The sequence below is a fragment of the Sarcophilus harrisii genome, chromosome 1 (assembly GCF_902635505.1).
Source record: "Sarcophilus harrisii chromosome 1, mSarHar1.11, whole genome shotgun sequence".
NCBI lineage: Eukaryota > Metazoa > Chordata > Mammalia > Dasyuromorphia > Dasyuridae > Sarcophilus > Sarcophilus harrisii.
Window position 1 is genome coordinate 519,291,420 of NC_045426.1, and position 21,766 is coordinate 519,313,185.

A 21,766-nucleotide genomic window follows, 5' to 3' on the forward strand; every position below is an offset into this window, starting at 1 on the left:
ATATGCTATGGTTAAAAACAGAGAATATCAACTAAAGCTTACTTAAAAAATAATAATATATAGACAGAAGTTTTAATGGATTATGGGTTTTAAAAATCAGATCAAAAACAGTTGAAGAATAGACAATGAGAAAGCAGCCCTAGTAAACATAAGGATGTAGCAGGCTCAGGGTTAGAGAAAGAGATTTCTTTTAGGAGATAGTGAAATCCATCCACATTTATAAGCAGAGTTTGTTGTCTAGGTCAAAATAATTATTCATGGTATCACTGCAATATCCACTCATTTAATCACAAGACTAGAAAGATTTTTTTCTTTCTTAGACACAGAATATAAGCATGGTATATATAAATCTTATCACTAACACTTCGAAAACTTTTATTGTCAGATAGAGATTCAAAGTTCAAAAGGAAATGTATGGTGAGTATAAGTAGATTTCAATATACTTCCAACAATGACAAGCAGACAAAAAAATGACACAAAAGATGCTACAGAGATATATGACAAGGAAAGAAGGCAGTATAAGCAAAGGATCTCAGATGCATAATTCTTGTATTTGCACCATTATCCAAAGATCATTAAAAGACCCAGTAAAAAGCCTTTGTCTTATTATGATCTTCTAAAAAGTGTGTAAGAACAAAGACTTAAGATCATGGAATGAAAGGCATCAGTGAATTAAGACCTGGATCAATAAAAATTACATGCACTAAAAAGATCATGAATCCTTAATAGAATTACTAAGTCTTACCAAATCTAAAGCAAAAAGGCTGTTGTCATCCCAGATATCTTCAGATAATGAATTTCTAATAAGTATCACAACTTCTGCAAGCAATTCCAGAACTTGTACTGTTATTTGTATGTTATCTGCAAATTTAAATAGGAAGAAAAAAGTTAATTTTTTAAAATATTCCATAAATCCACTTCGCTAAATTTCAGTGAAAACCTTTTTTAGCCAGCAAGAGATATAACTAAAAACACCAAAGGTCTAGTTTCAATCTAGCAATGCTAGAAAATTCATGTTGCTGTTTGTCCTTCATTTTCAAAGAGGACCTAAATAATATCACAGAGTGATGTTTTGACTTGAATGTGAATTAGATTTAAGTGAGGCAGAGTTGTGTCTCAAACTCACTTTTTCTTTCAGAGTCATCGCAGTGGCAAGACTTAAGTAAGATGACGGGTGATGTCACCATATATTGGTAACAGCATATGACCTTGTTGTTTTCAGTATTTTAATCAATCTAAGTGTTCCACAGACTTTGCTTTAGTACCTTCATGGCTAGTGGAACAAACTATTCTCCACCCATTCTGCCGGGAGAAGCCTTGATATGTTTGGAGTAAACCCTCTTCCCTAGCTCACTGCCAGGTTTGAGGACCATCAATTATCCTCAATCTGGTTTAGCCATCTGCCAAGACAGTTTATTGGGGTGTGGGCACTGCAAATATTACTGTTTCTTGGAGTCAAAGATGGGAGTTGGGTAAAAAGATAGACACCAAAAATAAACCCTGAAAAAACCTGAAAAAACCCTCATAGTCTTGTCCTGGAGTGTATTGTGAACACAAGTTTCTTTCCCTAGAATCTACAAGACAAGAGTTTCTTAAATTTCAAAAGATGCCTCCTTACTCATAAACACAATTGTCCCTATGAAAAACAGCTCTCTTCAACATTGAGATGATTCAAACGTGTTTCACTTGTGCAGTGATGAAGAGAGCCATCTACACCCAGAAAGAGAACCATGGGAACAGAGTGTGGAACACAACATAGCATTCTTATTCTCGCTGTTGTTATTTGCTTATTATTTGTGTTTTCTTTCTCAGTTTTCCTTTCTCTTCTTTTTGATCTGATTCTTTTTGCGCAACAAGATAACTGTATAAATATGTATACACATATTGGATCTAAGATGTATTTCAACAATTGAACATGTATTGGACTACCTGCCAGTTAGGGGAGAGGGTGGGGAGAAGAAGGGGAAAATTTGCAACAAAAGGTTATGCAAGGGTCAATGCTGAACAAATTACCCATGCATATGCTTTGTAAATAAAAAGCTTTAATTAAAAAAAAAAAAAAAAAAAAAAAAGAGACAAGGAAGAAAAATTACAGCAAGTCAACTCAGGTAGAAAGAAGGACTCTTCATATTGGTTTAACGACAGATTGAGGTCTATAATTGACAGTTTTGATTAAATCTATTCTCAGCACTAATACTTTAAAAGATTAAAAAATAAAGGCATAATTTAATAGAAAAGGTCTTGAAGCTTTTGTGTTTTAATCTACACAAGAGGGATTGAGTTTATTCTACATGTCAATTTAATCACACCTCCTACCATGAATCCTTCCTAAACTACTCTTGCTAAAAACTATCTCTTCCTGTTAAAGCACATATTGTCTACTATCATTCAAACTAGTCCATGATCATTAACTGTCATTTCTATTTCTATCTTGGTTTACTAGCTTAAGTTTTTGGAATTAAAAAAAAAAAATGGAGATATTACCGATTAATAACACTAAGATCTTGGTTCTGATCCTGTAAACTTAGTTTTAAAGCACAAATAATCAGATGTGGATAAATATATATTCAAGTCAGGTGCCATGCAAAGTACAATTATAGTCCTTCAGAAAAATATGTCCCCCAAAGTAAAAATATCCTAAATATTTCACACTAGTTCACATAAACTAATTCATATTTCAGGACAACCCACTTTTATTTCCAGAGTCAAAGCTGAGAAAGCACAAGAAGTCTTCAATTGAGGAAACTGATAGATTTATATATTGGTTAAATGAATTTAATCCTTGAAAGAATTTATAATAGTCATGAGCATTTCCCATGCAAGGACCTCAATTAATTAAGTCTAGGAATGGTCTATGGACTTAGATTTATTACCAAGGAAGGATTGGTATGTCAGATATGAGCACCTATTCTAAGGAAAGAATATAATTTTATGCCAGTCCCAGAATAAAGTTATCCTCAATTTATACCAAAGGCAGAATAATACGGGAGAAGGGGAGGGGAAGCAATAGAATGTGAGTGGGGGAAAGAGTTACAAAGCTTAGAAACTAAGTATGTAATATTGGATGCATCACTTAATTCATCATACTCTGTTTTTCATCTGTAAAATGAGTAAAGTAAGTGACCTTTCAAAGTTTCTTCTGGGTATAAAATTCCATTTTAATAAAGGAGTTCCAAATATATACATATATATTCATAATCCAAATATGTCCAATAGTCTACCAAATGCAAAGAGTAGATTTCTAGGTAATAAAAGTAAAACAAGCTAATATATAAAAGGCTTCTGTAACTTCAAAAGGAGACATAATGAAGCATCTTATAAATCATTCTTACTAAGCAACATTCACAAATTACACAAGATCCTAACAAAAAAGAGGAACAAGAGAAATTTTAGAATATTAGTTTACCAAGAAATACCAAGACAATTAATTAATTTGACTTTTTGCTTTGAAATAAAAGGCCAAAAGCAAAAGTATAACATATAAAACAATTTTAAAACTATAAAACTACAAAAATAAGAATTAAGATCAAGAATAATATTATACACTAATAACTAATGCTTATGATGTCAAAATTAAAAATCTTCATTAAATGTATTCTTAACATTAATATAATCCTCATCCTTGGTAGTAGAGCATTAATAATTAGGCAATATAGTAGTATATTAGGCAAAAATAAATAAATAAATAAACACCTTTTTAAAAAAAAAAAAACTAAGCAAGGGTAGTTTTCTAAGAGAAAAAAGTAATATAAAGTCTGGATCCTGGAGGATCAAGAGACTATAATTCCCTAAAACATAGCCTCTTTTCCCACTTCTGGAAAGCATTTCTTAAAGACCTGTATACATGTGAAATATCTGAAATTCTCCAAATATGAACTTTTAAAAACATAAACTCATTTATTTTGTATTTACATCTTGATAGGTTTGTGAGATAGAGAAGATAATGACTTTTTTTTTAAGAAAAGTAATTCTGTTTTCCAAGCTTTTTTCCTTACTACTTAATGACTAAGAGTGACTAATCAGGATATTATAATTATTAAATATAACTGCATAAAAATTAGATAATTTTAATTTATTAATATTAATATTGCTAATATAATACTGTTAATATAAATAAGCAAAAAATGTAATACAGAGAGCTTCTATTAAAAATAGTTAAAACATTTCCAATATGTGACTAAATGGAAAAAAAGAAATGTTAATAACTAAATGGATTTTTTCCCCTAAAAATATGCTTTCAAATTGATTTCAATATGATAGCTTCTCATTAAATATTAATCATGGCAAGAAGAAAAATTAATTTAAAATTTATTCATATAGGATATTTTTATGTAAAAGTATGGTACATGACAACCAAGAATATTTGAAGTGAAAAACTCTCCAAAAAATTCCTGAAAGACCAAGTTTTTTTTTTGTTTATCTTTTCAATCTGACCACCTTCTCTGATTTATTCAGGTTGTACTGCTTTCAGTAATTATGTTTAAAATATGTATTTAAAAAAATGGATCATCATATAGTCTTTAAGACAGAATAAAAGGGAGCAAAATAGAGTTAAAAAGCTCTGGCTTCAAAGTCAAGAAAGACCCAAGTTTGGACTTTTTCTGATTCTGTTTTCTTATCTGACGCATATTAAGAGTTATACCACATATCTCACAATGAAGTTGTGAAGAAACTCCCTCAAAAACTCAATAGCACTAAATGTACCTGAGCTGCTGCTTCTACTACTACTACTACTACTATTGCCTATGAACTTTCTTTGTCTAGAAGAGCTTGGTGACATGGCATTCTTTATAGCTACCTGTATTTTTACCCAACCTCTATTTTCTATTTTCTGGCACCTGTCCAAGGAAAACATATAATCTCAAAGAGTCTGAATGCCCTTTTGTGGCTGCTTTAACAAGGAAAGAAAAGATGTAAAACTCCTAGAAAAGACCACAAATCTTAATATAAAATGACTCCAAGAAGTAAATATTCAAACAAACTCACTTGTTCTTAAGAGAGGGACTGCTGATTCCAAAACAAAGACGCAGAATTGGGGAAGACTAAGTTGCTTGAATTGTAGCTCCAATGTGTCCTCAATTTCTAGTTCTTGCAGATCATTCAGTACCATATCCAAAGGCGAATGGATGGAAGGTCTAGGAACTGAACTACTTTCACTGTAGAGCCAACAATAAAGACCAAAAATGAACGTCAGCAATTCAGCTGGTAGATATTCATTATGTGCCTACTATGAGGCACTACCTTAGACACTAGGAATTCAATGATAAAATGAGATAGAGTTGTTGCAATATAATAGAAGAGGATAAAAAACAAATAGCTAAAAGGAAGAAAATGATAAAGGATAAACATGAAGGGGAGATTGAGGATAATTAAAAGTTGGAGGAGAGAGATATTCCTTGCAATTAGTAGGCACTGTTAGGGTAAGAGAATCAGAGAGGTATTTGAGAAAGAAGGTTTTTATCCTGTGATTCTGTAGGGGAGTCTATTCTATTCATGGATGAGATCATGGATACAGAAGGTAAAACAAGAAAGAACAGAACAACCCAGCATAGCTAGAATAAAACACAAGAGGGATTATGTGAAGGTTAGAAAAATAAAAATGAAGCTAGATTACTAGGGCCTTGAATGCCAAGAAAAATATTTACACCCAGTTTAGAAAGCCGGGGAAATCACCAAAAGTTTTTGAATAGAAGTGACATGATCAAAATGATACATCAGAAAAACAACCTAGAAAGCAATGAAAAATGGAGAGAAAGAAGACAAATGAGGATCAGAAAAACAGTAAAAAGTTCATTTTAATGAACTAGGCAAGAGGTGATAAGTCCTAAACTAAGGAGGCAGAGAAGGAGTTGTTGGAATCCTATTGTTAACTCAACTTGAAACAAGGTGAAAACTTGAGAGAGATGTTAGAATCCTAGTGTTAACTCAATGGAATTGATACAATGCTTGTGTTCACACCTTTAGAGAGCTCATATAAGCAAGAAGTACTTGTAATTGAAAAGCTTGACTCTTCAGGTCAAAAAGAGAGAAAATACACTCCTTTTAATTTGGAAAAAATTAAAGATTTGAAAAAGTGATGCACTCTTTATGGGGCTACATCATCTTATGTGAAGATGTTACTAGATAATTTGTCTTATGAAATCTTAACCCCAATGATTGGAAATCCATAGCGAGGACATGCTTAGAACCAGGACAAAATTTGTTGTGGCTTTCAGAGTATCATGAATTATGTAGGATTCAAGCCCAACGCAATAGGCAAAAAGGAGCTATTGGACAAATCATTTTTGACCAACTAGCTGGTGAACGTTAGTATGGAGAGAATTCAGAACAGATTTATTATCCCATAACAGTGTATGAGCAAATTTCTAAGGCTGCAATAAAAGCTTGGAATTCTCTCCCTGGACAGAAAGATGGAAGTAAAGCCTTCACAAAAATAGAGCAAGGTCCCAATGAAACTTTTGCAGATTTTGTGGGACGTTTGCAAACAGCTGTAATAAGAACCATTAGAGACAATGCAGCAATAGAAATAATGACCAGATATCTGGCTAAGGAAAATGCCAATGAGGTTTGCAAAAGAATTATATGGGGACTAGATAAAGATGCTCCTGTAGAGGAGATCATAAGATGCTGTGCCACAGTGGGCATAACTGCTTATTATGCCCAAACTATTATGAATATGGGAAGACAGGGTCCCTCTTGGCAAGGGACTTCTAGAGAAACTCATAGATGTTTTCAGTGTGGAAAAGTTGGACATTTGAGAGCCCAATGCAGATGCAGAGATAGAGTGAGAGGACAGGCTGAGCGAAAACTCAAAACCCCATATCCAAAATGCAACTGAGGCTTTCACTGGGCCTCTGAATGTAGATTGACCCAGAGAAATGACAGGCAGGGACCAGCTCCAAGGTATCAATCAAAAGGCAGGTGAGGCATGATAGCAGCTGAGGTTATACCCAGAGAGTCTTTAGAAATTCAGGACTCTGATGTCATCAACCAACAGAAAAGCAATCAGGATTACAATTGGGGAGAATACAGGCCTTTTAACCAAACAGGGAAGTATTCAGTGCAAACAGACAGTTGGGGAGAATACAGGCCTTTTAATCCAACAGGGCAATGTCCAGTGCAAACAGCTCCAATGTAATTACCAGATGATGAGGAGAAATCCCAAAAGTGGAAATAGAAGGGAATTAGATAGGTTAACTGCGTGGGGAAGAGGGTTTGCTTGTATCTCTACCCGAGGAGCAGGAATCAGATGGGTGCCAACGAGCCGTATTTGCCTTGTCCATTAGAGAGAAACGGAAAAAGCAGAAAAACCTCAAAACAAAGGAGAAGACTTAAGAAATATCTGACACTGAAGGAGCATGGGTAACAATGAGACTGTTAAAATACTTTAAAATCTTCAGGAATCATTAGATTTCCTAACACAAGATAAGACTGTTTCAAGTTCTTAAAAACCAGCAAGAATCATTGGATTCCTTGAGATGAAAAATTGTTGATGAGACTATTGCAGTACTTCAGAGCTTACAGGAATTATTAGATTTCTGGCACATGAACTAATAGACAATGGATTTCTTTTGGACTATTTCTAGGACTTATGGACATGTGTAAATTCTTCATGTTGATTCATGTAATATTTGTTACATTACTACTAGCCTGTGTTATATTGCTATGTGCTTATGTAACTATGTGTAATGCCTCCCTATTGATGAGATTTATGTACACCTTGTTTCATATCTGTTTCAAGTGAGCCCCTTTAGAAACCCGCTAATCTGTTTTGATTTTCTATTTCCTTTGGTGTTTTCATCTCCCTTCCTGAGATGTCAGGGAGGGCATGACCACCTTCTTTTTATGGTGTTTTCACTCCTTTTTTGAGCAGTCAGGGAAGGCGTGATCACCTTCTTTTTGGGGTTCTCACCTCCTTGAGAAGTCAGGGAAGTTATGACCACCTATGTTCTAAATCAAAAGAAAGGGGGAGAGTCTCATTGTCAGCCAAAATGTTGTGTTCTTCTTCTTTAAAATATAATGGTTCTCTCTGGGAGCAGGTTTCTTGGGGAGGTTTTCTGGAGGCAGCCTTAGTTTCAATTAAAAGTAATAATCACCCAAACGCAGCCAGGTGATAAAAGTTCTGATCTTTTATTGTGTCCTTCAATATAGCCTGGTTAGTTTTCTTAGAGGCCTCTCTCTCTCCTTGGTTCTAAGAGCTCTTACAGCTTTGTCCTTTGCTTCTGCCTCTGCTTTCTTCAGCCTCCAGCCAGCACCAAGGTGAAAGTTGTAATGAAGCTCTCTCGCCTCTGAGAGAGGGCTTTTGGCTGAACTCACTTGATGCTCCCCTCTCAATCTAATTCAGCTGAACTCTCAACTGAGCCTCCATCCACTTTTTATATATGATCTCCCAAAGGTTGACTCCTCCCCTCCGTGGGAGGGATTAAGGGAGGTGTGAATTTGGTTATCTCATACTAAATCCTGAAATCTCCCAAACATGTTAACTCCAATGAGTACTTAAATACTTCTTGCTTATATGAGCTCTCTAAAGGTGTGAACACAAGCATTGTATCAATTCCATTGAGTTAATACTAGGATTTCAACATCTCCCTTGAGTTATCACCTTGTTTCAAGTCGAGTTAACACTAGGATTCCAACAAGGAGTAAAAATGAGGAAACAGAGGGGAAATACTGTGAAAGCTCCTCTTTGTAAAGTGATGAAGGTCTACAACAGGAGAATGTTGTATACACTGTCAGATGCTGTAACTGGGTCTGGTATTTGCTTAACTATTTTTCTTCATCACAGTTTGGAAGGGGTAAAAAAAGGGCATATGTTCTATAAATAACCATGATATAAAACTGAAAGTCTTTTTCAAATAGAAGGGAGGAGACAAATAGAGGAGGAAATCTAGACATTAAAAACACAAAAGATGTAAATAAGAATCCATTTTTTAAAATTCCCTGAAAGTAGAATTGGCAGAATTGGTAATCAACTGCTGGTGACAGAGCGAAGAAGAAAGAAGGCAAAAGATATGCATCTGGGTAACTAAGACATCAGTGATAAAATAGTTTCTGTATTCATGCTCAGTTTTAAGTATGTTCAGTATGACGTGCCAGTCCAACATCTAGATGGCTATTTATGGCAGGCAAATGGAAATATGAAACCACATCTATGAGGAGAATTAGGAGATAGAAATATATCCTTATTCCTCAGAAGAAATTTACTATATATTTATAAGTTTGCTTAAAGAAAGCTTCATATTGCCCACATTTAGATAATTTTTGTTGCCAAAATCCTAAGCAAAATAAGTTGTCGATCCCTAAACAAATAGATATAATTAAATTCTACAAAAATGGTTCAAAACTCTAACCAAAGCAAAAACAAAAATCATATATATTTTGCTTTTCCAGATTTGGAACCATGTCACACATTTAAGCAATGCTAAAAACTCTAACATTGATCATATGACTCAATTCTATAGAAAAACAAACCAAAAGATCTACAGTATAATTGTGCAATTAAATTAGAAATTTCAGAAATGATAAGACACGGGGCAACTACAACTAGGTGATATAGTGGAGTCAGAAGAACCTGGGTTTAAATCCAGCCTTAGTCACTTACTAGTTATGTGACTCTGGCAAAGACATTGAACCTCAATTGCCTACAAAACAAAACAAAGCAAAACAAAAAAGAATATGTCATATAATCTAGTAGTCTTTCAGTGATTCTTAGTTTCCAATATCGCTTTATTTTCTCTCACGAGTTCAATTTTTTTTCAACTACAACTTCTCCAATTCTAACTGGAAAAGAATGATCACAAAGGAAAAGAGCAGAGACAATATAATTAATATATTTAACACAAAACAAATTTTATTAAATCTTACAAAGTGCCATCATTGCAAAGAAATCAACAAGCTCTGCTCATTAAATACTTAATAGAATAGGCCTTCTTCACAACAGAAAGAAGCCTTAAGATACCAACAGTTTTCCTGGGAGGAGGGAAAATATCAATAAACATTTAACATGAAGAATTCAAAACAAGGAACTCACATGTTAGGAGAATAAAAAAGAGGGAAAAAATACCTAATTGAAATTTTCTCTGTTTCACAGTAAAAGAAAAATACACATCCCTGGTTGATGATCATAATCACCATCTGATATACTGAAATGACTACATGAGGATATGATATAATTTATACAGAAAGTGTAAGGACTGAATCTGTTTCCTTGGTATGGAAAACTCCCAAATGAGAAAATTCTTCCTACCAATGCAGATCAATACTTTCTCATAATTTATAGATATACAGAGCTGCCTATAATACAAGAGGTTAAGTGATTTGTCAGTATGTATCAGAAGTGGGACTTAAATTCAGGTCTTTATGTCTCTTAGCCTGCTCTCTATCCACTATGCTATGCTGTCTCTCGTGTATATAAATTAACATAAAATGTTTTCAAAATGCTTCTAGATTAAGGATAAGGAATATATCAATACCACTGCATATCTACATTAAATTTATTTTTAAACAAATTCAACAAAAGAAAAATGTTAAATTAAAAAATAATTCAAGCTAATCTACTTTTAAAATATATTTAAGATAATATATTTCTTCAATGCATTAAAATGTTGGTATTTACAAAATTAAGACACTTTTCACAAACATATCTAGTGTTGAAAGTTAGTTTTATATATGTATACTGCTTCAAAGAGAAAATGACAGAAATTCTTCTTTCCTAACACATAAACAAAAACACAGAGGCAATGAGAAATAGTAGTCAGAGAGGCAGCTAAGTAGTGCAGTGGTTAGAGTACCAGCCTTGAAGTCAGGAGGACCTGAGTTCATATCTGGTCTCAGACACCTAACACTTCCTAGCTATGTGACCCTGAGGAAGTCACTTAACCCCAATTGCCTCAGCCAAAAGAAAAGAAACAGTGGTCAGAATATTGCTGCTATAAGTAAGAAATCTAAAATCCAAATCCAATCTCAGATGTTTCTCAACTACATGATCATCAGTAAATTACTTAGCCCCTATGTACTTCAGCTTACTTCCTAGAACTTATCGTACATAGCAAGTGATTCATAAAAATGTATTGATTGGCTGATAAAAATCACAGATCCTTTATATAATCCCATTATGATATTAATAAGATCAAAAAAACAAGAAATATTCTAATTGTTAAGATGATTTCACTAATTTAACCACTTTCATTAAGGTCACCTGGAAGATACCGTATCCCAATCTTGGCCATCTCCTCTGGGTCGCAAGCCTATATGTCCAACTACTGAAGGTCGAGGGCTACTGCTTTCCAGAGAAGTATTCTGGGAATGATGAGCAGCTCTTGCTTCACGACTATAGTTTAAGGAAGAATTCTGGGAAAATGTGCCTGATAAAATAAAAAAAAATTATAGGTAATGTATAAATTAGCCATACACACTAGAAAAATTTATATATAATTTTTCCAAAGACTTGAAATTAAAATTTTTGTTTTGTTTTGTGCTTCCTGTATACAGAGTCATTGGCTGAGGTAACAGGATGTGGTTAGAACATGTAAAAATCTGTATTCAAATGCCAACCCCAAGACTTACTAACTTTATGATTATGGGCAAGTTATTTGACTTCTAAACCTCAACTTCTTCATTTGTAAAAAAAAAAAAAAAAAAAAAAAAAAGCCTATGCTATTTAGAGCACCAACCTCAAAAGACTGTTGAGAGGAAAAAATAAGTAATGCAATGAAGCATTTTGTAAATCTGAAATAAAGCACTATGCAAATGTCAGCTATCACATAAAGATTTAGAAGCTGGAAAGAACCTAAGATAGAAACTGATGCCCAGCAAAGTTAAAATGCTAATGTCACAAATACAAGTATTAACTGGGTAGAGATCAAAGCCCCAGTCCCATGATTCTAAAACTACTATCTCATGATAGTTCTATTAATTTGGCATAGAACTAGAGTTATGCCCAGCAGAGAAATAATTTTCATATTGAATATCTTAAAAATGAGTATTTGAAACTCCACAGTCAATATAATTCACCTTCATCATTAACTACATAGGCTACTATAGTGGCAGTGCAAAAATATATTCAGAGTTATCTGCTGACTAGGAGGTCAAAACTATAAATATTTTCTTAATGGGATACATGGTATTCAGAAATTTCTAGTTATCAAGCAGTCATTTATTGTCAGTGATATCAATAGTAAATTTCAGGACTACAAATCAAGTACTACTTAAACCTTCTGAGTTGTCTGAAAAACCAACTTCTGGTGACTTTTCCATTTAGTGAATTCTTCTGACTATTTAGAGAAATGACACAGCAACTGTGGTTGCCTAAATTTCCAAGTACAAAGGCATCACTCAGAATTCTCAGTGAAAAATCAAATTACCTGTGAAGTATCATGACAAAGTACTATCAATTTATTATCATATTCTGCTTTCAACTAATGTTTCAAAATTTCTGTAATCCAAAAATCAAAAGTCACAAATTTGATAGATATCTTATTGGCAGTTATTCTATTTTATCACTTGATGGTGCTTATTTCTGAGCAAATGAGTATGAATAGATTCTAATCCTTGGCTAAAATTCCCTTTCAAATATAAGCAAATATGCATTTCTTCCCTAAAGTTATACTCATATTCTCTTAACCAAAATTTTCTGTTATACAAAGTATGCACACAATTAATTATGAAGCAATACTATGTTAAAACATACAGGAGCAATATTAGAAATTAGTAAAATACCCCACAACTCAATTCTTCACAGAAATCTTAGAAATAATTTAGTACAATACTGTCTTCTCATAGAAGAGTTAAAGAAAGCCCAAAATGGTGACAAAATGTTTACTCTAAGAAGTAACAAAATATGTAGGCTCATTGAAAGTAATTGATATTTCCTCAGTAATCATGAATTTCTATAATAATGCTCTATACTAGATTTCTACATGTGGTTGTTTCTACTCTGCTTTATCCTACTAAGATTCTCAACCTTCTTTTGAAGGACCATTTGAATGTTTCTACTGTTACTCAAGTAATAATCACTGGCTTTTCCCAATTGCTATAATCTTAACAACCAGGTAAGATATTTCTATCAATATCTCCTGTCTCAAATCAAGTTGAACTTATGAAACTGACTGAAAATATAGTTGACAGGATTTTTTCCTTCCCACTTCATATTTTCTGGTATATGCAGTAAACTTTTAGCCAAGGCCAAGGTAATACTACTCCTAGGAATCTTATTGTTTAAAAAACCTCCAAGTTTGTCCTTCAAATCCTTAGATAATGTGCCTAAAATTAATGAAAGTTTCTCAAAATGTATATCAACACGAAATATACATAATTTTTTACTTATTGAAATCAATATTTTTCCTGTGACAACATCTTTGAAATCATAATGGAAAGTTACTGAGAAAATGTTAGTATAAAACTATTCAATATGCTCTCAAAAGCAGTCAGTTCATCATTCATCAGGGAGAGACTACTAAACACTTAACATACTATTTTAAAAAAATAAATAAAAGGTTGGTGAGCAAGGAAATTAAAATGAGCATATTATTCCCTTCTCACCAATAATATTAAGCTATTGTTTCATCAGCATATAAAGCAGATGAAAAAAAAAAAAAAAGAAATAAAAAGGTGATAGTAACTAGAAACAAAATTAAGGCCATTAGCTCCCAAGAACACCTTGGTTATATTATCATCAGCAGCATAAGATTGGAAAAATGTAAATACTTGGAGAAAAAGAAATCTGGAATAGTTCTATTATTTATATATAATCTCTGCTTTTTAAATATATGAATCTTTGTTGAGAAGAAAACGGGTTTTGTACTGTTAAGTTTGACAAGCTCTATTCTATAGCATTACACGCTGTGAATTTTTTCCATTATAACTGCACATATAGCCAGAATCTAAAGAAAATAAATAAATAAAAAGACCTTGCTTAAAAGAGAAAAATCCTGGATCTCTGTGGAAGTTAAGTCTGTTTCTCAAATACATGCACAATTGTTGCAGACATGACATTGCTTTTAATGCTAAGCGTGGTTGCTCATCTCTTCCAAATGCCAGATTCAACAGAGATAATAGATTCTGAAAGAAATAACAATAAAAATTATTATGAGAACATAGCTGGGTTTTCTGAAAATAAATTACAGAAGCTAAATGTATGTAATTTTTCTTATGTTGAATGAAGCCCTTTTATGAAGAGAAATAAATAAATTTATAAATATTATACAGGAACATGAACCAAAAAGTCAAAAATTATTTAGCACAGAAATATTATTCTAATAATAAATAAATTATAGCCTTCAAAGTGCTATCCTCACATCATCTCTGTAAGACATATCATGCAAGTATTAGTATCCCCTATTTGAAAAATGAGAAAGTTAAAACTTACAAACATTAAGTGACTTGAATAAAGTAACATAGCTAGTCATCAGCAGAGGTGACATTTGAACCTGTCTTCTCAATTCCAAGTTCTATACTGTTTCCACTGCACTAGACTATAGAAATGAATCAAAAATAAGAAAAGAATTGAAAAAAAGAGAATCAAAGTTTGCTAATAGTGAGAACTATGTGGGGGGAAAAAAAAGGATTAAGAAGGAAAAAATTGAAGATTTCCCAACACAGAATATTTCAATTAGACTTATAAAAGTCTTCACCTTCTGAGGAATTAGTAAGCCTTTCCTCCATCTCTAATTCTATATTATTTAATTGTCCTGGCTTTTATATGTTAAAAGAGTTCACTATCAAATCATTTTTCATTATCCTTCAATTACCAATAGTGAAAAACTGAACATGAAGTAGTTCATTTCATTTCAATCTCAGGGAATATACTATATAAGATCTTTCAATAAGCTGATGATGTAGTATTAACTGATGAGTCTCAAACTATATACTATAGCATTTCTGGATGAACATGAAGATATATCATGGGTTGTACAGACCATTATTTCCTGCCCAATGTCCTTTACCCTTAAAGATATAGTGGAAGCAATTTAAAGAGGAATTCAATTCAAAAGGCATTCATTAAGGTGCTACTGGTTTCAAGGAGTAGCTAGGTAGCACAGTGAATAGAGCACTGGGTTTGGAAACAGAATATTCATCTTCATGACTTAAAATTCAGCCTCTGACACTTAACTAGCTATGTGATCCTGGGCAAGCCACTTAACTCTCTTAACTTCATTTTCTCACCTGCAAAATGAGTTGTAGAAGGAAACAGCATACTATCCCAGTATCAATGCTAAGAAAAACTACAAATGGGGTCATGAAGAGTACAACAAGACTGAAATGATTTACAACATACATGGGACTAAGCTAACTAGGGTTTCAAACATAAAAATTAAAAAATGGTTCTGGCCCACAAGGAGCTTAAACTGCAAGAAACAACAGGAAAATATATAAGTAAATACAAGGGATATGAAGAGAGTATACTAAACCCTAGGAGGATCAAGAAATATCTTCTATGGGACCTGAATGCTAAGGATTTGGAGAGGAAATACATGACAGCAATGGAATTTATTTTATCTCCAGATCATACAAAAGTCAAGATGTAAAACCAAGTTCAAAGAATATAAAGTCTAATTTGGCTAGAATCTAGATTATGTCAAAGGTGGTCATTTGAGGTAAATTTAGGAGAGTTAGGCTGAAATTAGATTGTGAAGGGCAACATAAGGATTGTGCATTTCAATCTAGAGGTCACTGAACTTCACTGAATAGAGGAATACATGGTCAGAAATAAGCTTTAAGGATACTATTTGATTAGGTGTATAGAAGACCATTCGAAGAAACAAAAGGCTGAAAGCAAAAAGGCTATTACAATAGTCCAGATAAGAAGGGATCACCTAAACAAAAATGATGCACATATGAGTACAGGAAAAGGAATAGGCAGCAGAAAGAAATATTGTAGAGATAGACTACTGCCCAAGATCCTTTCTGTTCCAGGCATACACGGTAAATTTAAGGAGTCCAAATCATTTTTCACATGGTAACCATGAACTGAGCTCCCACATAGAAGGCTGCCACTAATCAATTTTTTAAAATGAATGTCCTTGGAATATGTAACAATCTATATTTTATTTTAAAATATAAAAGTTTACTAACATTATTATTATCACTATTATAAAACTCTCTTCAGAGATTCTCATTTTGCTTTTGTCTTATTGATAATTGCTCACTAATTTAAAATACAAATTTTACCAAATATTTTAGCAAATATAAAGATGTTGCCAAATACTCTTACCTGAATGATCTTAGGCCGATGAAGGAAAATCTCAGGAGGAAAATCTTGCATGATAACATCTTCCAACAGTTCACATGTATTCCAGACTAAAGTGAAGTTACTACTTCTTAAAGAACTAAAATAAATCAAGACATTATTTAGAAAAACAATCTGCTTCCACATTAAAAATCATCAAATACTTTTCACAACTCTATTAAAGGGCACATTTCAACCACACATTTCATTATAGAAATTTCATTACTAGAGGTAGAAATGTGTTAAGAGACAAAGGAACGAACATGTTCCATGAGACTGAGTCTTTCCATGCCATAACTCAGCCTTACAAAGCCACTCTTGACGCCTTGTAAGAGGGTTAGGGTAGAATGTATAATAAGGCTTTAGCTGATATTAAAAAAAGTTGTAGTAGCAATCATAATCTCAGACAAAGTTATGGCTAACTTGGAGGGCAAAGAAAAGGAAAGGATCCTGAGATACAGATATTCACCTTTTTTAGTTTTATATTTAAAAGCATTAATATTAAAAGTATCCTTTTCAAATCACAATGCTAAGTATTATAAATAGAAGGATAAAAGCAAAACTGACCCTGCCTTCAAGGAGCTTATGTTCTAATAAGAAACACTATATGGACACACAGATGCACGGCCAATTTTCAAAACAAATTAGGAGACAAGCAATAATTTATCTATCAGATCTTTGGAGAAGGGAGGAATTTATGATGAAAGAAGAATATTATGAAGGGCAAAATGGACAACATTACATTAAATTAAAAAGTTTCTGCACAAACAAAACCAACAGAAACAAGGTTAAAAGAGAAGTAAAAAGGTGGGGGGAAATCTTTACAGCCAGTATTTCTAATAAAGATTTCATTTCTAAAATATGTAAAGCACTGTGTACAATTTATAAGAATATAAGTCATTCCCCAATTGATAAATGGTCAAAGGATATAAATAGTTAATTTTCAGATGATAAAATTAAAGCTATCTACAATCATATGAAAAAATGCTCTAAATTACTACTGATTAGAGAAATGCTTATTGAAACAACTCTGAGATACTACCACACACCTCTGTGATTAAGATGTCGGGAAAAGATAATGATAAATTTTGAAAAGGTGTGAGACAAAGAGAAATTCCATTCAAAATAACTGTCGACTGCATAAAATATTTGGAAATCTATCTACCAAAGGAAAGTCAGGAATTATATGAGCAAAATTACAAAAAACTTTCCACACAAATAAAGTCAGACTTAAATAATTGGAAAAATATTAAGTGCTCTTAGACAGGCTGAACGAATATAATAAAGATGACAATACTCCCTAAACTAATTTATTTATTTAGTACTATACTCAAAAGACTTCCAAGAAAATATTTTAATGATCTAGAAAAAATAACAACAAAATTCATATGGAATAATAAAAGGTTGAGAATCTCAAGGAAATTAATGAAAGAAAAATCAAATGAAGGTGGCCTAGCTGTACCTGATCTAAAACTCTATTATAAAGCAACAGTCACCAAAACCATTTGGTATTGGCTAAGAAACAGATTAGTTGATCAGTGGAATAGGTTAGGTTCACAAAACAGAATAGTCAACTATAGCAATCTAGTGTTTGACAAAACCAAAGATCCTAACTTTTGGGATAAAAATTCATTATTTGACAAAAACTGCTGGGATAACTGGAAATTAGTATGGCAGAAATTAGGCATAGACTCGTACTTAACACCGTATACCAAGATAAGATCAAAATGGGTCCATGATTAAGGCATAAAGAACGAGATTACAAATAAATTAGAGGAACATAGAATAGTTTATCTCTCAGACTTGTGGAGGAAGAAGAAATTTGTGACCAAAGATGAACTAGAGACCATTACTGATCATAAAATAGAAAATTTTGATTATATCAAATTAAAAAGCCTCTGTACAAACAAAACTAATGCAAACAAGATTAGAAGGGAAGCAACAAACTGGGAAAACATCTTCACAGTTAAAGTTCTGATAATGGCCTCATTTCCAAAATATATAGAGAATTGACTCTAATTTATAAGAAATCAAGCCATTCTCCAATTGATAAATGGTCAAAGGATATGAGCAGACAATTTTCAGATGATGAAATCGAAACTATTACCACTCATATGAAAGAGTGTTCCAAATCACTATTGATCAGAGAAATGCAAATTAAGACAACTCAGATACCACTCACTACACACCTGTCAGATTGGCTAAGATGACAGGAAAAAATAATGATGAATGTTGGAGGGGATGTGGGAAAACTGGGACACTGATACATTGTTGGTGGAGTTGTGAACGAATCCAGCCATTCTGGAGAGCAATCTGGAATTATGCCCCAAAAGTTATCAAACTGTGCATACCCTTTGATCCAGCAGTGATACTACTAGGCTTATACCCCAAAGAGAAACTAAAGAGGGGAAAGGGACCTGTATGTGCCAAAATGTTTGTGGCAGCCCTGTTTGTAGTGGCTAGAAACTGGAAAATGAATGGATGCCCATCAACTGGAGAATGGTTAGGTAAATTGTGGTATATGAATGTTATCGAATATTATTGTTCTGTAAGAAATGACCAGCAGGATGAATACAGAGAGGATTGGAGAGACTTACATGAACTGATGCTAAGTGAAATGAGCAGAAGTAGGAGATCATTATATACTTCAACAACGATACTGTATGAAGATGTATTCTGATTGAAGTGGATTTCTTCAACAAAGAGATCTAACTCAGTTTCAATTGATCAATGATAGACAGAAGCAGCTACACGCAAAGAAAGAACACTGGGAAATGAATGTAAACTGCTTGCATTTTTGTCTTTCTTCCTGGGTTATTTTTACCTTCTGAATCCAATTCTCCCTGTGCAACAAGAGAACTGTTTGTATCTAGGATATACTATGACATATTCAACATATATAGGACTGCTTGCCATCTAGGGGATGGGGTGGAGGGAGAGAGGGGAAAAATCGGAACAGAAGTGAGTGCAAGGGAGAATGTAAAAAATTACCCTGGCATGGGTTCTGTCAATAAAAAGTTATTATAATAAAAAGAAAGAAAGAAAGAAAGAAAGAAAGAAAGAAAGAAAGAAAGAAAGAAAGAAAGAAAGAAAGAAAGAAAGAAAGAAAGAAAGAAAGAAAAGGTGTGAGAAAAACTGCAACACTAATGCATTGTTGGTGGAGTCATGAAATGATCCATTCTCCAGAAACATTCTGGAGAGCAATATGGAATTATGTACAAAAGACTATCAAACTGTGCATACCCTTTGACCTAGCAGTGTCACTACTGAGTCTGAAATCCCAAGGAAATCACAAAGGAGGGAAAAGGACCTACCTACACAAAAAATGTTTGTAGTGGCTTTTTCTGTAGTAGCAAAAAATTGGAAAAGGAATGGCTGCCCCTTAGTTGGGGAATGGCTGAACAAATTGTGATATATGAAGGTAATGGAATAATAATGTTCTATAAAAAAATAATCAACAAGCTGATTTTAGAAAGACCTAGAAAAATTTACATGAATTGATGCTGAGTGAAACAAGCAAAATCTAGTAAATGTAAATTTACTACATTGTACATAAGAACAGCAAGAAAGTGTGATGATCAACCAAGAAAGATTTGGCTCTTCTCAGTGGTTCAGTGATCTAAAACAGTCCCAATGGACTTTGGACAGAAAATGCCATCTGCATCCAGAAAAAGAACTAAGGAGACCTAGTATAAATCAACACTTGCTATGTTCATTTCTTTTTTCTATTTTTTTATCTCTTCCATGGTTTTTCCCTTTTGCTCTGATTTTTTTCTCCCAACATGATTCATGTCTATTAAAGCAACATATATTAAAAATAAATTTATTAGAAGAAAACTAAAAAAATGGTTCTTCTAGTATTTTTCATATAAATTTTAATCCCATAGATGTTACTTATTAATAATATGACAGTTATCAAGCTAAATTGTTTTCTCAGTCTTTCTTTTTAAAATTATGTATTATATAAATAAAACATATGTAAATATATGTGTACATACATATACACATTATTTTCAATTAATTGACTTATATAAGCATTTTCAAAACAGTATAATAAAAAAGGTGATGCACATGAAACTACAAATCTATCATAGATACAACTTGCTATTCATTCTTAAATATAATAAAGTTATCATGTTTAAAAAAAAAAAGACATGCAAGTGATACATAAATGAGGGAAGAATATTGAATGTCTAGCTAAATTTATGTTTTCTCCAAGATATATCTACAAGAGATTTCTTTACAGGATGTTTTTTGGTTGTTTTATGGATGATGGAGTAAAGACAAAAGAGACCAGCTGGCAAAAAAAAAAAAACAGCTCAGAGACTATTATTGATCATTCAGATTAAATTAAAATCATCTACAATACATTCCTTGCAACATTTTTTGGATGTAGTTTAATAATAACAAGATCAAAATTATAAATTTCAATTCTGCAGTGATCAATCAACTTTGATTTCTTTCACAATCACAAAGTAGAGATCTACTCTAAACAAATCATCTGATGCATACAATTTATTACAAGGGACATCTTTTGGATGTGAGACTATGTCACTACTATTATCAATACAATTCAGAGGTAAGTCTTATTATAGTGGGTTAATAGTTGCATTTGTTGAAATAAAAAATATAATTTTTTTTAAATCACCAAAAAATGAAATTCTATTCAAAATCTATTTAATCAAACTTTTTTGCCACTGGATAACTTCTTGAGGTTTATTTCAAGCAAGTCAGTATTAGTTTTATTCAGTCTAGAGTTAATGACCACTTCATTTTGGAAAATAATTTATAGCACTAAGAATTTCAAAATGAAATAAGTTTGAAAATGTAAAAAAAAAAAAAATAAATTTACATAACTAATCAGTCCTGGAAAATATATCAGTCCAGACTTCTGAGGCAACATGTATTATTCCTAATCAGGTAACATATATTACATAAGGAACTTTTGACATACAGATCCATATGATAAAAATTTGGTGAATATAAGCTGATTTCAATATATTCACTTCACTGAATTTAGACACAGTTTCAAAATTAATAAGCTATTATTATATAGGATACTGAACAGAACCATCTAAAATAAAAATAATTTAAATGTTTCAGCTACTATACCTTTCATTAGAACAAAGAACATGTCTATCTGTTGCAGTGAGTGGCAGCCAAGGAAATGTGGAAAACTTCAAACATTTCACAGTGTGATTTACTGTTAATAAAATAGCAAAACATAATTATTAGCACAGAATCACATAATTGGCACATTGGAAATATTCTCAGAGGCTCTCAATTTCAATCCATATTCAATAGGATTCCCCATTATAATATAAATAAAAAAAGTTGATATCAAACCTCTACTCGAAAGAAAACTACATCTACACTATTCTCCTGATCTGTAAGCTTAATAACTCTGTCAAAAAATAAAACAAGATTAGCTTTGCAGGGCCTGTTCCTAATGAAGTCATACTGGCTATTTGTCAGTACTGTTTCCTTTTCGAGATGTTCACAATAGAGCTATTTTTACAAACATCAAACTTCAGAATAATT

At 32.7% G+C, this 21,766-nt stretch overlaps 1 protein-coding gene across 1 annotated transcript in view; it reads right to left on the reverse strand.

Moving 5' to 3' along the window:
* RTTN (rotatin) overlaps nucleotides 1-21,766 on the reverse strand; it is a 213,390-nt gene that overhangs the window by 182,700 nt on the left and 8,924 nt on the right. Inside the window, exons 5-10 of the mRNA XM_023496275.2 lie at nucleotides 21,338-21,428; nucleotides 16,211-16,325; nucleotides 13,908-14,058; nucleotides 11,198-11,363; nucleotides 4,987-5,156; nucleotides 746-861 (exon numbers count right to left, since the gene is read on the reverse strand). Coding sequence (XP_023352043.1) covers nucleotides 746-861; nucleotides 4,987-5,156; nucleotides 11,198-11,363; nucleotides 13,908-14,058; nucleotides 16,211-16,325; nucleotides 21,338-21,428 — 809 coding nt within the window. The remainder of the gene's footprint in view (nucleotides 1-745; nucleotides 862-4,986; nucleotides 5,157-11,197; nucleotides 11,364-13,907; nucleotides 14,059-16,210; nucleotides 16,326-21,337; nucleotides 21,429-21,766) is intronic.